Source organism: Camelus bactrianus, chromosome 6 (assembly GCF_048773025.1).
Source record: "Camelus bactrianus isolate YW-2024 breed Bactrian camel chromosome 6, ASM4877302v1, whole genome shotgun sequence".
NCBI lineage: Eukaryota > Metazoa > Chordata > Mammalia > Artiodactyla > Camelidae > Camelus > Camelus bactrianus.
In genome coordinates this window covers 57,455,063-57,472,972 of record NC_133544.1, presented here as the reverse complement: position 1 = coordinate 57,472,972, position 17,910 = coordinate 57,455,063, and the positions used below count along the sequence as shown (strand labels likewise).

The following is a 17,910-nucleotide window of genomic DNA, read 5'->3' as shown; positions in this document are numbered from 1 at the left end:
TTAGAAAGGATATGTATGAACTGGGTAGGGGAGTGTATGTGACTTTGCTGTATGTTCAAAGTCGTTTATTACAGCTTAAGATGAAGATTCTCTAGTCTCAAGTATGTTATTTAACCTAGTAAAAGTATTTTGTAAGAAGCTTATATAATTATCTTAGCCTAAGTAATAATGCTTTTAAGAGTAATGCTTTTAAGAAGGATTACTAAATGAATGGACATTTTGGTAAATAATTATGGAAAATATTAGATAAAGGTAAGTATAAGAATTTAGTATATTAAAATAAAATGTACTTCAACATTATCTTAATATTGGATTCTGTACTGGCTGTTCACTGTTCTTTATTAATGATATTTAAGAAACACATAATTTTTTTTTTTACGTAGGTGCTCATTTATGACAGATTTGGCCAAGATATCATCTCTCCTCTTCTGTCTGTGAAGGAGCTAAGAGACATGGGAATCACTCTGCATCTGTGAGTTTTAATGTATTTCCAGTAATGGCTTTTGTTTTCAAATACATTGTTAAAATTTTATTTCTCCCCTCTGAAATCAAATTAAGGGATTTTTATAAAGAAAATAGTGTTAGGCTATATATTACTTGTATATGTAGAACAACATTTTTTCCCTTATCTTCTTATATTCAACCTTTACTTCTGAAGTTAAAAATAATCCTCAGTCTGAGGCTTTAAAATTACAGAATTTAAATTTTCTCCCTTGTGTCTTTTCCTACAGACCAGTTTACCCTCTTATGTAAAGGAAAATAACTGGTTGTCTCAAGGTTTCTTTCTGCTCTGAAAAATTTTTATTCCCTTAATTCAGATTTACTTTTTAAAAAGGAGAATATCTAAATTAGTTTATCATTAATATCAAAAATTTAAGTAACTGAAGTAATGACTGTTAATCACCATAGGAGGCTATCTATGTTGTCTTCTTAACTGCTATATTTATTTGATTATACTGCTTATATGTCTGATGTATAAAACAAATTGCATTACTTTGTAGACTTGGCCTAATAGAACATTTGGAGAGGGTCTATATTTAGGAACAGATGCCAATACTTTTATGTACTGAAAGAGTCCAGTTTTATGGTGTTCTAACCTATTTGCATTTTGTTCTTTTTATGATGTTATAACCAATTTTTATTCTGTAATATTATAACATACTGAATTATAATGTGCTCTTTTATTGGGAATGTGGTTTTAGATTTCCAGTGAGTAACATACCAGAATCTGGTTAAATTCTTCAATTTTATATTGAATATTGGTTTTAAATTAGTAGAATATTGCATTACTTCTATTTTTCTGCATGTTGTAAATAATAGTATGTTTTAAAATTGATAGCACCTTAGGTTTGATGAAATATGGCATTCAACATGTTTTTCCTTTCATTTTTATGTCAGTCTTGAAACACAAATTTGTTGTTGGTGACATGTTAATTAATGCTTATGATCTAAACTGAAGTTAAGCTTGATGCCATCCTTCAAAATAATGGTTTATTATAAGCATTGGTTACTGTTGCTACCTTACCGATTAACTCCTTTATTTTGTTTTACTAATGAAAAGACTAAAGTTTATAGAGTTTAAGAGATTGTCCCACAATTATACAGGTAATTAAGAGCATAGTTGTGGCCAGATTGCTTGACCACTAATTCTGGGCTGTTTGTCTTCTGAACCATAGTGGCTCAGTAACAGTGACTAACAAAAGTGAGGCCTAACTCATTACTTCCTTAAGGAGTGACACGATAGTCTGCCAGATTAAGAGTTGTGTGTTCTCTCTGCCCGCCTGTTGCTGTTGCCACCAGAGCGTGAAAAGATTACATGGCTACTCTGGTAAATTCCTGCACACCCTACCTCTGAATATTCTTCCCTGTTTGCTAGAGAATACTTCATCAATATATATTGTGCAGGCTGGTTTAGGCTGATTTGTATGAAATGGTGGTTGTAGCCCTTTAGGTAGTTGGACAGCCAGGGCAAGAAAACAATAGCCAATGACTGCCATCACATTATAATCTTTCTGGTGTCAGTTAGCAGCAGCCAAACAGATGGAAAGAAGTTATTAAATGCAGACTCACTGGAAGTATGTGCCTCTTTCTCTCTCTTTTTTATAGAAGGATGACTGAAATATTGTATATATAGGAGGTTGAATATAGAAGGTTGTATACAGAATATTGCTTATAGGAGGATAACTGGAATAATGTAAAAATTGAACATTGGTTGTATTTCCTGATGTAAGCTTGGTAAAATCTTACAGTGGAGAATAAAGACATCTTGTCATTTGATACTGGGATACTTGAATGAAATGCTTCCTGAATTATAAAAGAGGAAACTGTCAAGTGATGTAATCTATGAAATGCTTAGATGATCTCTTGTGTATTCTCTTATGAAGCAATAAATAAAAAAATACAGATTCTCTTAAAATTTTAAGGAAGCTATCATATACCTTTCATTTAAAAATTATATTTGATTTTATTTATGGTTAATTTTTTTTTATTGTTTCTAAAGATAGTTCTAGCTTTCTGTTTTCCCTCTCTTGGGGAACTACACTTTCCTCCCACTTACCACCCCCTACCATAGGAATAAAACTGACTTTAAATGTGCTTTAGTTCTCACCCAAGGAGAATATTGGTTAAGGAGACTGTCTGACCATAAGTGGTATTAGAAGTAAGGTGATTGGAGTAGAAGAAAAGAAGATTGAGATTTAGGATATTACTAATAAATAATATTAACATTGATATAAGGAGAAAGCTGTATTAAATGATTGTCACAAGAGCTTTTAGAGTACTGGTCACTGTCCTTGAACTGTTCAACTCCTAGTTTGAGAAATACTGTTTTAAACTTTCATTTTAGATAAGTGACTAAGAAAAAAGTGAGTTTTATATTCTTTATGTCTTCTAGGCTTTTGCACTCTGATCGAGATCCTATTCCGGATGTTCCTGCAGTGTACTTTGTAATGCCAACCGAGGAAAATATTGACAGAATGTGCCAGGTAATATGAGTTCATATTTTCCTGATTCTTGAAGGTGGAAACAGAATTTTTCCAAAAAAATTGTTAGATGTCCTGGGCAAAAAAATCAGAAATCTGCTTATTCAATTTCCCACTTTGATTTTTGAGACTAGCTTTGAATTTTAAATAGATTGAAAGATTTAAATTTTTTTTGGCTGAGAAACATTATATTGATTAAGACTGAGTCCAGCTTTAAAAAAAAAAACAAAAAAACAGAAAACCTAACTATATTACCTTTGTATTATTCTAAGATAATGGGAAGTCAGAGTAGGAGTCCAAGTTGGTATAACAGCTCTATAAAGTAATCAAAGACTCAGGCTCCCTCTGTCTTTTTGATATGTCATCTTTAGTTTGTTGTTTTTTATTGTCTTGCTTGTTGCTTCATGGATGCAAGATGGTAGCTGCAGCTGTAGACATCACATCTGTGTTCAAGGCGAGAAGAAGGGGGAAATGGATTGTGCCAGCCCTGACTGTTCATTTTTATTAGGAAAGCTAAACTTTTCCAGAAACTCCCAGAAGACTTCCATTAATGTCTCACTGCATAGAATTAGCTTCAAGGGAGATCGCGAAAGTTAGTATTTAGAGTGTTTTGCCACCCAAATAAAATCTGTATTATTTTAGTAAGGAAGAAGGGGAAAATAGACATTGGATAGGTAGCTACAGTGTCTGCCACAGGTCACAAGCATCTTTACTTGTTATTGACTGTTGAATCAAATTGCTTTTTGTTAATGAAGGTCACATATTTTGTGTCCTGCATAGCTAATGATGCCCATCTTTCTCTTTTACCCTGCATAAACAAAACTGCCATTTTTTTTAAAAGAGGTGCAATTTATCATCCCTTCATCTTTCCTTTATTTATAACTGCTTTATTGAAATGTAATTCACATACCATACAACCCACCCAAAGTGTACAAAGTATACAATTCAGTGGTTTTAGTATAATTCTCAGAGTTGCGCACCCATCACTGTAATAACCTTCTAACATTTTCATCACCGTAACTATTACATACTCAACCCCTGCACCCTCACCCCTAAGGTACTTTTTGTTTCTATGTATTTGCCTGTTCAGAATACTACATATGAATGGAATTATATACATGGTCTGTTATATCTGACTTCTTTCTCTTAGCATAATATTTTCAGGATTCATCCATATTGTAGATGTATCAGTATTCTTTCCTTTTTATTGCTGAATAATATTCTGTTGTAGGGATATACCAAATTTTGTTTATTCATTTATCATTTGTGTTGCTTTTGATGGCTGTTACAAACAATACTATTATAAACATTTGTGTACAAGTTTCCATATAGACATATGTTTTCATTCTTCCTATGTCCATGAACACGTAGGAGTGGAACTGCTGGGTCGGATGATAACACCATGGCTAACCTTTTGAGGAACTGACAGACTATTTTCCAAAGTGATTGCATCATTTTCTATTCCCTCTACCAGTGTTTGAGGGTTCCAGTTTCTCCAGGTCCTTGCCAATACTTTTTATTATCCAACATTTTGATTGTCACCGTCCTAGTGAGTACAAAATGATATCTAACTGGTTGTGATTTCATTTCCCTGATGACTAAAGATATTAAGCATCTTTTCATGTGCTTATTGGCCATAATTATCTTTAGAGAAATGTCTATTCAGAACACTTGTCCAGGTTTTAATTGGGTTGTCTTTATTTTTGAGTTGTTAAAGTGCTTTATATTTTTTTAATACTAGACTCTTATCAAGTATATTATTTGTAAATATTTTCTTCCCTCCTGTGGTGGGTTAGCGTTTCACTTTCTTAATAGTATCCTTTGGAACACAAAAAAATTTTTAATTTTGATTTTAAACTTTATTTTTTCTGTAGTTGTTTGTTCCTTTGGTGTCATATATAAGAAATTATTGCCAAATCTCTGTTTTCTTTGAAGATTTTTATAGTTTTGGCTCTTGTGTTTAGGTCTTTGATGCATTTTGAGTTAATTTTTATATGCTGTAAGGTAGATGTCCAACTTCATTCTTTTGCATGGGGCTGTCCAGTTGTCCCAGCATGATTTGTTGGACAGATTATTCTTTCCCCAATGAACAGTCTTGACAGCTTTGTCAAAAATTAATTAACAATAGATAAGTTGCTTTATTTCTGGACTTTCAGTTTTTTTTCCATTGATCTCTGTGTCTGTCCTTATGCCAGTATGACACTGTCTTGATTACTCTTGCTCTGTAGCAAGTTTTGAAATTGGGAACTTGAGCTCTCCAACTTTATACTTTGTTTTCAAGATTGTTTTGACTTTTCTGGATATTTTGGATTTTCATATTAATTTTAAGATTAGCTTGTGAGTTTCCATAAAGAAACACCTGGAGTTGCGATAGCAATTGCACTGAACCTGTAGATCAGTTTGGAGAGTATTGCCATCTTAACAATATTAAATTTTCTGATCCATGAGCATGGAATAGCTTTTCATTTATTTAGATCTTTTAACATTCCTTTCAGTAATGTTTTGTAGTGTGCAGAATGTAAGTTACACACTTCCTTTGCTAAATGCATTCCTTTGTATTTTTGTAAATGCTATTGTGAATGGAATTGTTTTCTTAATTTCATTTTTAGGATTACTCATTGCAAGTCTGTAGATACCTAGTTGACTCCTTTATATTAATCTTGTATCCTGCAACATTTCTGAACTTCTGTGTCCTTTTGAAATGTCTCCATCATTCTTTGATCATTTCCTTACTTTTTGGTGTGATAAGTTATTCTAGTCTCATCTTTTACTTTCTCTGTCCCAATTCAAGTTTCAGCCATTTGTCTAAGGAGCCCTGGTTGCTTTTTGGTAGAGAATAGTATTTAGAAATCAGTGTCTGAGCATTAGGTACTCAATGCTACTAGAGGGTCACAGTTCTTAGGCCCTCTCAATGAACAGAGCTAGGAAATATATATATGTACATATGTGTATGTTTATATCAATACTTAATGCTATAAATCTTCCAACTTATCTCACTAGATATGTAGACAAACAGATAACCTCCAAAATTGTTTCAGTTAAAAAATGCAGGATTCATTCTAGCTTTTTGTTTTTGTTTTTGGTTTTTTTTTTTTCAAATCTGTAACTCCTTTCTCTGACAACGAAAACCATGGCTTCCAATAGCCTCAGCATAATTACTTATTTTCTCAGTTCTCTCAATCCTCATTCCTTTAATCAGTCTCCCAGGATTTATTGAACCACTGTCCTGATCAGTCACCTTCCTCACACAGGCTCCAGACCCTCAGGTTTTCACATTTCAACATCTCTGAAACCATATGCATCTTAAAATTGATGGTGTGTTATAAAATTTTATTGGCAGCATTAATTCTTTCTTAGCGTTACTTAAATAACACTACCTGTTACAATTGATATTATCTTAGATTTGAAGAAATATGCTTATTTAGAGACCTATTTGGATAGAATTAAAGAAGATAAGTAAATTTCATTGAAGAGTTAACATAACTTTAAGTGACTCTGTTTTTGGATGGTCGAGAAGGAATACTTCTAGAATCAGTCATTGGAATTATAACATGTCTGTGTACAATGAAGGAAGTATTTGTTGTATTGTCACATGACTGCAGCAGTAGAAGGTAGTATCTGCCAAATATATTTAGCATTTAAACTATATAAGAGAACCACTTCTGGATACTTTTAAGAAAACCTAGATAAGCTGTTTCAAAGCAGTTTTATGCAGTATTGTAATTAATAAGATTTTATTGATAATACAATTGTAATATCATAACTTTAATTATTAAAATATATGTCAGTTACTTCTGTAACCAAATAACCAGTACCTCTTCATAACTTTGTTCTCTGGGGATACTTTTTTTGTATCATTTGTAAAACCTGTCTTTTAAATATGTATATTCTTTAAAACCTTGTTCTTATTGTATCTAAAAGGTTTTTATTTGTCATCATCCTTCATGCTATCCTGTAAGAATGAAATATTCATTGTATTTATAGGATCTTCGAAACCAACTCTATGAATCATATTATTTAAATTTTATTTCTGCCATCTCAAGAGGTAAACTGGAAGATATTGCAAATGCAGCCTTAGCAGCTAGTGCAGTAACACAAGTAGCCAAGGTAAGAGATTTGGTTGCACTCAAAATTTTGTCAATGTAAAGTTTAGCAATATTCTGAAACCTGTTAATCAACATAGGTGTCTGATTTACAGAGGACCAGAACAACCTAAGAAATATTTAGACTCAGTACTTTTAGAAAGAGTTCTGTTAATGTAAATTATCTTCAACTTGAACTAGGCCAAATAAACCAAACTAAAGGAACTTATAATTCAATGAATTTGAAAGACAAAAATAAAAAGATGAATCAATTTTTGTTTTAGGCCGGGATTTGTATAAACTTCTTAGCTCAGCTTAGAAATAGTTTGACAATCGTGTTATCATAAGTTATACTTAGAATATTTTGACTTTGTTTTGTCTATAATCACTATAGTCACCGTACTATCTTCACATGTTTTTTTAGTTAGGAGAGTATCCAAAGGTGCTATGTTGCATATTATAAGAAAGAAGGAATTCACAGCAGGCCAGCAATTCTATATCACAGTGACTTTTAGTCAGGTTTAGCTTAATTATAAATAAATCTGTAAAATATATTTTTGGTTATAGGCCTGTTTTGCCCTGTGCTTCTTGAAATTTGGACAAGTTATAAGTGAAAATTCTACAGAATGATATAGAGCAAATAAAAGACTAAACAACCATGCACTTACTTTCCATTTTTCACCACTAATAGATTTTTTATTCTTAGATTTACATGGTTCACTACTACTTCTGATTAGTTCTTGAGGCTTACATCTTCTTTCTCTTCCAAAATTTATCATTAATTTTATATGAAATAATAGAAGTTTTCAATTTAATTAAATTTAACATATCTCAAACAGATTTCTTAATTTTTCTCCTAATTTGCACTAGTAAAGAACTAGTATAACCCTTCCCCACCTAGTGGGGAGGATATAGTCAGTGGTAGAGCACATGTTTAGCATGCATAAGGTTCTGGGTTTAATCCCCAGTACCTCCATTAAAAATTTTTTAATTTTAATTTAGAAAAGGAATATTGTTTTAAAAACCAAAAAACTTTTCCCCTCCTCTAAATATGGTTCACAGTGCAAAAATAGTTACTGTGACTTAGGAAAGTGTGATTAAAATGAATATAAAAAATAAAATTGTGGCTTCTCTTCAAAATTGATATCCTTCTCCATCCCAACCACAATTTTAAAAAAATTTTTATATATTCCTAAATTTTATTTCCTGAAAATGTTACTCTCCTTGATAATTTATTTCCTAAAGGCTTGTTTTTTATTGCTTTTTAATGTTAACTTCTCATTCTTGCCAAATAGGCAATCTGATACATGGTATAATTCTTAGTTATTGCATGTAATTGTAATTTTTTACATTTTACCGTTTGTAGATTAAATCAAACTACATGTGCATTCAATATTGTAAAACTGACTTGAAACCCTTTTCTTTTTGTTTCTAGGTTTTTGATCAGTATCTGAATTTTATTACTTTGGAAGATGATATGTTTGTATTATGTAATCAAAATAAGGAGCTTGTTTCATATCGTGGTATGTAAAAATAGGAATATTGTAATTCATTGTTAACAAAATGAACAGTGTACTGTAAAAAAAAAAGAACATGTTTAGTGTACTCCAAAAGCAGCTTTGTTTACAGCAGTAGAGCTATGAAAGATTTTTTTAAAGCACACAAGGAAAACAAGTTTCAGACTGAATTCTGTCACGTATAGATAACATTCACTGAATCTGTTTTGTAAGCTCAATGCAGTACCAATTATCTGGCCTTTTAGGTACCCCACAGCAACTTGAGTGAATGGTTCACTCATGGCAAGAAAGACAGTATTTTAGTGGTAGGATGTAGTCAGTCTTTTAATACTTTGACTCTTGGGTAAGAACAAGTTTACTCTGCTTTAGTTTCCTCATCTGTAAAATGAGAATAATAGTGCTACCTACCTCAGAGTTTTTGTGGAAATTAAATGGATTAATGTGTGTCAAATGCCTAGAACAGTTACTGGCATATAATAAGCATTCAGAAAAGTTGGTTAATGTTGCTTTTTGTTAAGATCAGACAACAGAGTCAGCAGCTACTAAAGCACTGTTACAGAATGAAATATAAGTGCCATTCCCAAGTGTTAGACTCCCTTGATTTCTTATAGTAGTATGATTGGGTATTGGTATTTGATAAAATGTTATTGGACCACCTCTGAAGTTTGTGTTTCCAGTTTTGGTAAACAGACCATCCTTGAATGTAGATTAAAATTTACAGACATGCATGTGCACACACATGCATACACCCACACCACATTTTATTGTCTGTGTTGATTTTTTTTTTTTTTTTGTAAAAACACATAACTTGAGATCTACCCTCTTAACATGTTTAAGTATACAATACAGTATTATTGACTTAGGTACAATTTTGTATAGCAGATCTCTAGAACTTAATCATTTTACTTAACTGAAAATCTATGCCCATTGATTAGTTATTTAAATATTTTAAAGAAAATTACAGACCACAGATGTGATCAGCCAATTCAGTGAAATAATTATTAACTTCATACTTAGGAATTGAGATGTTTGGGGATGCCTAAAATTTCAGTGGTTTTAAAGTAGGGGGTATGTCCCCACCATGGGGCATTTGGAAATGTGTGAGGACAGTTTTTTATTGTCACAATTAGCACTAGCATTTAGTGAACAGGGACTTGGGATGCTAGATGTTTTGCAGTGTGTAAACCATACTCAAACAGAAAATTGTTCTGCAAAAAATGCCAGTGGTATCCTATTATAAAACACTGGACCAGATGGTAAACTCCCTAAGAGAAGAGAACATGAATCTTTTGATTTCATTGAGCTCCACAGCATGCCTTTTGTTGAAATTAAGCAGCGTCTCTAAATGGGTGTACGTATTTGCTGAATTGACTATGTAAGAGATTTTTGACAGTACTGTAGTTACTAACAGACATCTATTTACAGTTAATTGACTTTTAAATTAATTAGCTACTTAAGTTACATGTTTAAAACCTAGTTTCCCTTAAGCTTTTAAGCTAAATTTATAAATTTTGTTACCTTATTTCTAAATCTAGTTACATAGAGATAAGCACCTTTACTTTTTCTTTAATCGATTAACTCAGATTGAACAGCTAAATCCTAATCAGTCCCATTTAACAAACTTAGTCAACAAGCTTAGCTTGTTAAATTCCCTTAAACAGTTTAGTTGCATTTATAAATTCAGTATATTAATTTTTTAATTTGTTTAAATTGATGAATAGTTAATGTAAGTTACAGGTATACAATATAATGATTCATACTTTTAAAAGGTTATATTCCATTTATATTTATTGTAAAATATTGACTGTTTTACCTGTATTGTACAATATATCCTTGTAGCTTATTTAATAAGTAATAGTTTGTTCCTCTTAATCCCTCCCTCTATGTGCCCACCCCCACCCCCACTGGAAACCACTCATTTGTTCTCTGTAGCTGTGAGTCTGCCTCTTTTTTGTTACATTCACTAGTTTGTTGTATTTTTTAGATTCCACATATAAGTAACATACAGTATTTGTCTTTCTGTCTCGACTTATTTCACTTAGTGTAATACCCTCCAAGTCCATGTTGCTGCAAACAGCAGAATTTCATGACTTTAATGGCTGAATAGTTTTAAGTACTTCAAATACCAGACCAGGCAAATTTACAAATCTAACAAACAAAATCTACCCAAATATTCAAATAATTATTTAAAATAATTAAATTTACATTGAGTCTAAATTCATTAAATATTTAAGTATTTATAAATGTATTTTCTGATCTCTCAACTTAAAAATCACAAGTCTGAAATTATTAATTATTGAGTTTAAAGTATAAATTTAATTTATTAATTTTATAGTATAATCACATGATTAATCGCCCAGATTCTCAATAGTATAATTATAATAATAGATTGCCCTGTACATACTTCACAATATAAGTTCATTTACTCCTCAGAATACCTTTATGAAGTAGGTTTTAATATTATTTCTATTTTCTAGATGAAAAAACTGAGGCACAGATGTTAAGTAACTTAATAAGGAAATGGTAGAACCAGGTTACAAAACCCAGGCATTCATTCTAGAGATAGTGCTCTTAACAATTATGTAATTATGTGCCACATCCTTTCAAACATTCCAAGTACTTTAACTAATAATCTTAAACAGATAATTCTAAACATAAATCAAATATATTAATACCATGGATTCAATTTGTATCACCTTATTTCCATGGATTGGGAATTTATTTATCCAGGAAAAGAACCAGATTTGTCACCTCAGTTAGACTTAGGCTAATGTCTCAGGCAAACCAGGTTATCGAAAGTGAGGTGAAGTTATTGATGGACAGTGTTTGACTGTTCAGGTCAGTGTGGGACTAGGGTGTAGGACCTGAAGGCTTCAGGCTTTGTATAGATTTTACCTGAACCAGTGATTGACAGAATGAGCTGAGTATTTCTCTGGTTTGGTGTCCCCTGAATTTATATCATTCACATTGTATTCTTATGCCATTTCTATTATCTGATTTGGATAGATGGCAGTCTGCAATGCTGAATAGCGGCACATTTCCTCGTCCAGATTCTCTGTTGCCTGGTTAAGGTCATTGTTATTTTTATGTTCTCTGCATGTGCCATACTTTCTTTGAATACTTTGATATATCTAATTGGATTCTGCTTTCCTCTCATGCTAATCACAAGTTGTAGTGAATTTTATATTTATTTTTGCATTCAGGATTCTGGGAAATTAAAAATATTATACAGACAATATTTTAGTCCAGTCAGTCTTTTAACAAATAGCTACTGAACATCTACTTGTCAGACACTGGGCCTAGGTACTGTGAGAGATAGGAAGATGAATAAGGCAAGGTCTTTGACTGTCAAGGACAGCCTTCACAGCAATGTTTCTAAAAGTGTAGCCCAACAAACTGTGTTTCAAATGTGGAAGCCAGGGTACAGTAAAGTAGACAAGATAGCAAAGTCACTGATTATCAGCTTAGTAAGTCGGCCTGCCACCTCCCCATTTATTCTTCCTTCCTGACTAGTGTCCGTTATTACTCTTACCTTTTAAAACATTTGAAATGTTGGTTCTTAAAGTTCCAAGAAAGAAATGGGACAAAAAAGAAAAAAAATGTAGCCCCAAGAATCACCCGAAGTCTTTGTCAAAATTGCAGATTTCCTAGAATTGTCCCAAATCTATTGAATTGAATCCCTGAGGGAAAGGGCTAAGAACCTTTCATTTTTAATAGCTTCCAGAAAAGCTTTTTTCTCTTCTCTCATATTCTTAGAGTGACCCTTATACTCACTAAAGTTTGAGGACCACTCCATGCAGTTTCACAGATCAGAAAAAGAAATTCAAATAATTTGTTATAATACAAAGAAAATGTATATGATATTGGTCTTGCGATAACTGATTTATATTATCCTTTTCTGACAGGAGTTGGATAATAAGATCAGTAGTTTCTTGAGGCCATCTAATGTTTGTGAATAAAATTATGGACTATGATACTTATTTTCCTATTTGCTCTAGCAAAAATTCTGTATAATTTTTGTGGTGGGTTTTCTTATTACTACTCTAATATTGATACTACTCATTATTACTACTGATACAGAGGTGGTTTTTTTTTTTTCCTGAGGTATTACAATTTTAAGTGGATAGTTGTTCACTTAAGGTTTACAGCATAAAAATTTTTACTTATTTGAATATTATAAATATTATCAACCTGCAAATTGATAGGTATTTGATAATAATTTTAAGTTTATTAAAAACAAGGCATAAATTTTAATTGCTTTTTTTTCCCGCTCCCCATGTCACTTTAGCCATTAACAGACCAGATATCACAGACACGGAAATGGAAACTGTTATGGACACTATTGTTGATAGCCTCTTCTGCTTTTTTGTTACACTGGGTAAGTTTTCAAATCTTTCTATTTATTTCTTCAAGGCAAATTAATTATTTAACAACTCATTTAACCTGTTATACTGTAATATGATCCTCAGTTATCTATCTGGATCTCTGCAGGCCCTCTTTCCACAGTTGTGATAAAATACACATTCTGTACTATATAAAACCACAATTCTCTTAATAATTTAATGTAGTTATCATTTAGCAGATCTGTTGTCACCCAAGTCATCTCTGGCAATTGTAACTTTCTAATATATTGTTTGTATGTTTGTTGGTGACTTTACCTATGTGCCTGCTAATTTTCTTTTAATATTTCATTATGAAAAATCTCAAAATACATGTTTAATTAGAGAGATACATGCCTGGTACTATTAAGGCAAATTCCCAAGGCACCAGAAAACATGAAATTTACATATGATATTAATCCAGCATACTCTGAAAATTTTAAACATGTCTTTGGAATATCTAAATTTACTTATAAATTGTGTTTAGTAATTTAATGTATGACTTTATTCTTTACTATTAATAATAGATCTGTTTAAAAACCTAATTGCAGTTTTAATTTTGCAGACACCTTTCAGTTAAAACAAACTTCACACTAGATTAGTAAAATTTCTCTCCATTTCACAAATGAGAAAATTAAAGGAGATACATGTGTAGTTTAGGATACAGACAAAAGTTTGAGGAGAATTTGTGTGTAGATTTTGGGGCTCCCTCCTTTTCAGGGATTTTTCCCTTTAATTTTGAGCCCAGAAATGAAATCTTTGATTTCCCAGCTCAGTAAATCTGTTTTCTGCTTGAGCTTTTTCTCCTGTGTACCATGCAGACTGGAAAGTACCCTTAGGAGGAAAACTGGTTAAAAGTATCTCTTACTTTTCAAGTGTGTATCTCTTCTTTCAAGAGTTTTACCCTCCCCCACTTACTGCCTGCTTTTGATTGCTCTCAGTACCTTCAAACGGGATTCTTGTTGTTTTTTTAAAGAAAATGTGTGTTATTATTTGACGGTGATATATATAAGTATCCATTGTAATTATTAAGAGCTGAAATCATTGCCGACATCTATTGTTAAAATAGGTGCTGTTCCTATCATCAGGTGTTCAAGAGGAACAGCAGCAGAAATGGTAGCAGTGGTGAGTTCATGCAAATATCCATTGGGGATAAATAACTGTGTCAATTGTTTTCCCTAAGTACATGAAGTGTACTTTCTGTTAATAGAAAGTATGTATACAATTGTTATGGGTTCTATATTGAAGTACCAAAGGCAACTATTTTTATTTTATAACATCGGGATTCCAAAAATAAAAAATAATCATTGTATCCTTCCATGTGATGGGGTAAAATGATATACTCCAATGTGAATGTGCTATTCCAGGCTGTTTCTTTTTTACTAAAATGTATGTTCCTCATTCATCTTTGTCTTACACTTATTTGATCCCGCAAGTCATTTAATATTTAACTTTATTTAGCAAACATTTATTAACAATCATAATCATTTTTAAAATGGTGAAGTATATTTTGCTATCCCACAATACTGGAGTAAAGCATTCAGTCTAAAATGACTATTCAAAATTTTGCTTTAAAGATTAAAAAATAAAGAGATTTGAGAAATTATAGTCACTGAAAAGAAGGTAAATGGTATGGAAATATGGAGGAAGATACACTAGCAATTTTGAGTTTTATTAGCCCAGATGAATCTGACTGATAGAGGGCTGGTTTCTTTCACATATTCCGTTTGTATTCTGGAGCCTCATACTGCCAGCACTATTTAGATCACTTCCTTGGTAAAGCAGAGTTATGCTTTGGGAGAGAGGGTGGGTTATTACTGCAAAAGGTTTCCTGTACCTAAAGTAAAAGTAGTCAACAAAAGTGATTGTTAGTGAAATCAGGTCTGAGTCACAATAGAAAAAGCATTGGTCTTTTCAAGTCCAAGTTAGGATGAGAAGCAAAAATATTAGAATTGCTGTTTTATAAAGAAATTCCAAGTTTTTAGTTATGAAATTAAGAACACACTGTGTATTACCCTGTATACAAGTTCTCTGAAACTGTTCTTTAAGAATTAATGTAAAACTTCATTTTTCAGAAATTAGATAAGAAACTTCGGGAAAATCTAAGAGATGCAAGAAACAGTCTTTTTACAGGTGACACACTTGGAGCTGGCCAATTCAGGTATTATGTTAGTTAATACACACTTCAAAATGAAACATCTGTAGAGTTTTGGGGGTTGTTTTTCTTCTCTGATAGAAAACCCTTATACTTGTAATTGAAATTTGTTTCTTTTTAATGAGAAAATCAGAATCAGGGCTTTGACTCAAATTGTTCTTGAAAATACAAATGGAATATTTTATTTAATTTACTTTCTTTTGTTAGAATTTTGTTTTGTATTTTTATCATCTGTAGGAGAAAATTTTCTGTTATATATGGCTTTAACAGTCAGAAGCCATTTCCTTTTAATTATCATTCAGCCTCTTGGTAATGAGAAAAAAGTAAGTGAAAAACCTGTGATACCTGTATCTGTTTCTACTTATCCATTTACTGGTTTCCATTTTTGCATTAAAATACCAACAAAGTATTATCGTCTTTGTTACCATGTCTAGCATGAGTAGGTAATTCCAAAGTTACTGACTGCTCAATTATTAAGGAATAGAAATACTTAAAAAAGATCTATTACAGTATATTTAACTTTTGATTATTAAAGATAATAATCTTTACAATATTGGGACAATATTGGGATGAAAAAGTAAAGAAACCCACACCAGTGGCTGAAAATTATTTCAAGGAGACTAGACTGTATTTTGGAAAATTAATTATTATCCCTAGTTTAGGTGAATTAATAAATAAAGCCTGTGAAAATAAATTGATACTCAGAGAGTGTAGCTGCCTTCTGGGAATAATAATTATATGGTAACCTTCCACCGACTTCATTTCAAGTCAATTTTAATGGCTCCTATAGTCTTATATACAATTTCTATAATTTGGAGTTAACACTAAAGTTGTGTTTCAATTATCGAACTATTTCACCTCCCATGTTACTTTAAATTGTTCTATGATTTCATTACTGGTCTTAAATATTTTTCAAAATATTTCTTATTAAGTAGAGCAGAAACATCAAATTCTCACCTGACTTTTTGCTTTTTTAACAGAAGCAACCACTATGTCATACCTTACTTAGTAGTTCCCTCTTTATTGTGCTCTGGTGTATATAGGCCTTAGAAATCAATACAAAGACATTATTTTAATTGGATAATTTTTAAATGTATTTACATAAGCATAATATAGTTGTCTTATTTCTAGTTTGTTGGATGCATTTCTAAATTATTTTAATTAAGAGCCAGCAACCATTGTTGACTATTGTAAAATATGTTTGAATCCAGTTGTGGGCTAATGATTCTCAACAAAAATTTGGTAATGTCTAGAGACATGTCAGTTGTCACAATTGGGTAGATGCTACTGGAATCTGGCGGGGTGCGTTACAAGATACTGCTGCACATCCTACACTGCCCAGGACAACTCCCCAAAATAAGGAATTAACCAGCCCCAGATGTCGATAGTGCTGACTTAATAAACCCTGTCATAGGCTGTCCTCCCTGCCTTCCACCTAGCTCTGGAGTAATAAATGCTAGTAGGTGGTAAGGGTGCCACTCCTACTTTTTATCACCAAATCTTATAATCAGTGCAGTTGGGAGTTCACTGTCTTACACCCATTAGGATGTAATGAATTACTGAAATGGTCTTAGTTCTCTTGCAGGAGAAAATAGATATAGTTAATATTATCAGGTAGCAATGCCTATTGAAAATTGATGTGTACTCTTGATACAGTAGTGCCACTAAAGCAAAACCTCTAACATTTGTGCAGACATGATAATCAGATGACTGTGCCTCAGTTCGCTTTAAATGTGTTTTATTTCACGTCTAAATGATAATGATGGGGTTAAACAATATATGAAGTGTCTGGTAAGTGAATAATTATATAATTAGTTACCATTGTGGCATGATGTTTTAGTTTTATATGTTATAATGGGATAGGGTGTTGTGAGGCTCTTCTTTTGTCTGCTTCTTTGAATTTGTGTTTACAGGAAAGAATTGAAATTTGTTATTTATGTAAGCTATCAAATATTTGTATAAATTTGTAAGATTCTACTCCCTGTAATTGTTTTCTCTGAAGCTGACAATGGCTTTTCTTTTTTTCCTTTTATTCAAAAATGTAAAATATAAATCTGAGTAGAAACAACTGATTCTTACTATAAAAATTATTCTGTGAAAGTATTTGTATAGATTTCTTTCCTTTAAGAAAGTTTCCTAGGTGAGACTTATAATCTAGCATCATATACAGGCTCTAAATAGTCCAAAGCATTACTTTACTTGACTGACTGTACTTGAAAATTTTTTAGAAAGCAAAGTATTATGGAATGTCAGCATTAGCATACTTATTGTTCATATCAAAATGACATATACTGAAAGTATTAGATGCATTTAGATGTGTACACTGGCATTAAGAGTTACATTTTTTTTCAATATATTTACAGCTTCCAAAGGCCTTTATTAGTCCTTGTTGACAGAAACATAGATTTGGCAACTCCTTTACACCATACTTGGACGTATCAAGCATTGGTGCATGATGTACTGGTAAGAGGCTAAGCATACCACTTTTTACTAAAATGTAGTAACATTCAGAGGTCTGACCTTTATTTAAAATTAACATGGCTACAGAAACACAGATGAGAAGGATGGAGCTGAGAAACTGGAACAAAAGTAGTGATGGACTTTAGTATCCACTTGATGTAGATGCTGGAGAATAGTGAAACCTTGAAGTTTAAAGTTCCAAATTTATGGCCTTTAAATTATAGGATAAATCAGTGGTATTGTTGGAAAGATGAGAAAAAAAGAAAGGAAGAAAATGAGTGGCTTTTTTTTTTTTCATACTAAGTAAATAAATTTGTTTTCCCTTGGGAGAAAAGC

At 32.0% G+C, this 17,910-nt stretch overlaps 1 protein-coding gene across 1 annotated transcript in view; it reads left to right on the top strand.

Annotated features, from left to right (window-relative positions):
- SCFD1 (sec1 family domain containing 1) overlaps positions 1–17,910 on the top strand; it is an 88,102-nt gene that overhangs the window by 6,915 nt on the left and 63,277 nt on the right. Inside the window, exons 3-10 of the mRNA XM_010963018.3 lie at positions 384–472; positions 2,894–2,984; positions 6,966–7,088; positions 8,499–8,586; positions 12,869–12,958; positions 14,029–14,084; positions 15,035–15,120; positions 17,478–17,577. Of these exons, the coding sequence (XP_010961320.1) occupies positions 384–472; positions 2,894–2,984; positions 6,966–7,088; positions 8,499–8,586; positions 12,869–12,958; positions 14,029–14,084; positions 15,035–15,120; positions 17,478–17,577 (723 nt within the window). The remainder of the gene's footprint in view (positions 1–383; positions 473–2,893; positions 2,985–6,965; positions 7,089–8,498; positions 8,587–12,868; positions 12,959–14,028; positions 14,085–15,034; positions 15,121–17,477; positions 17,578–17,910) is intronic.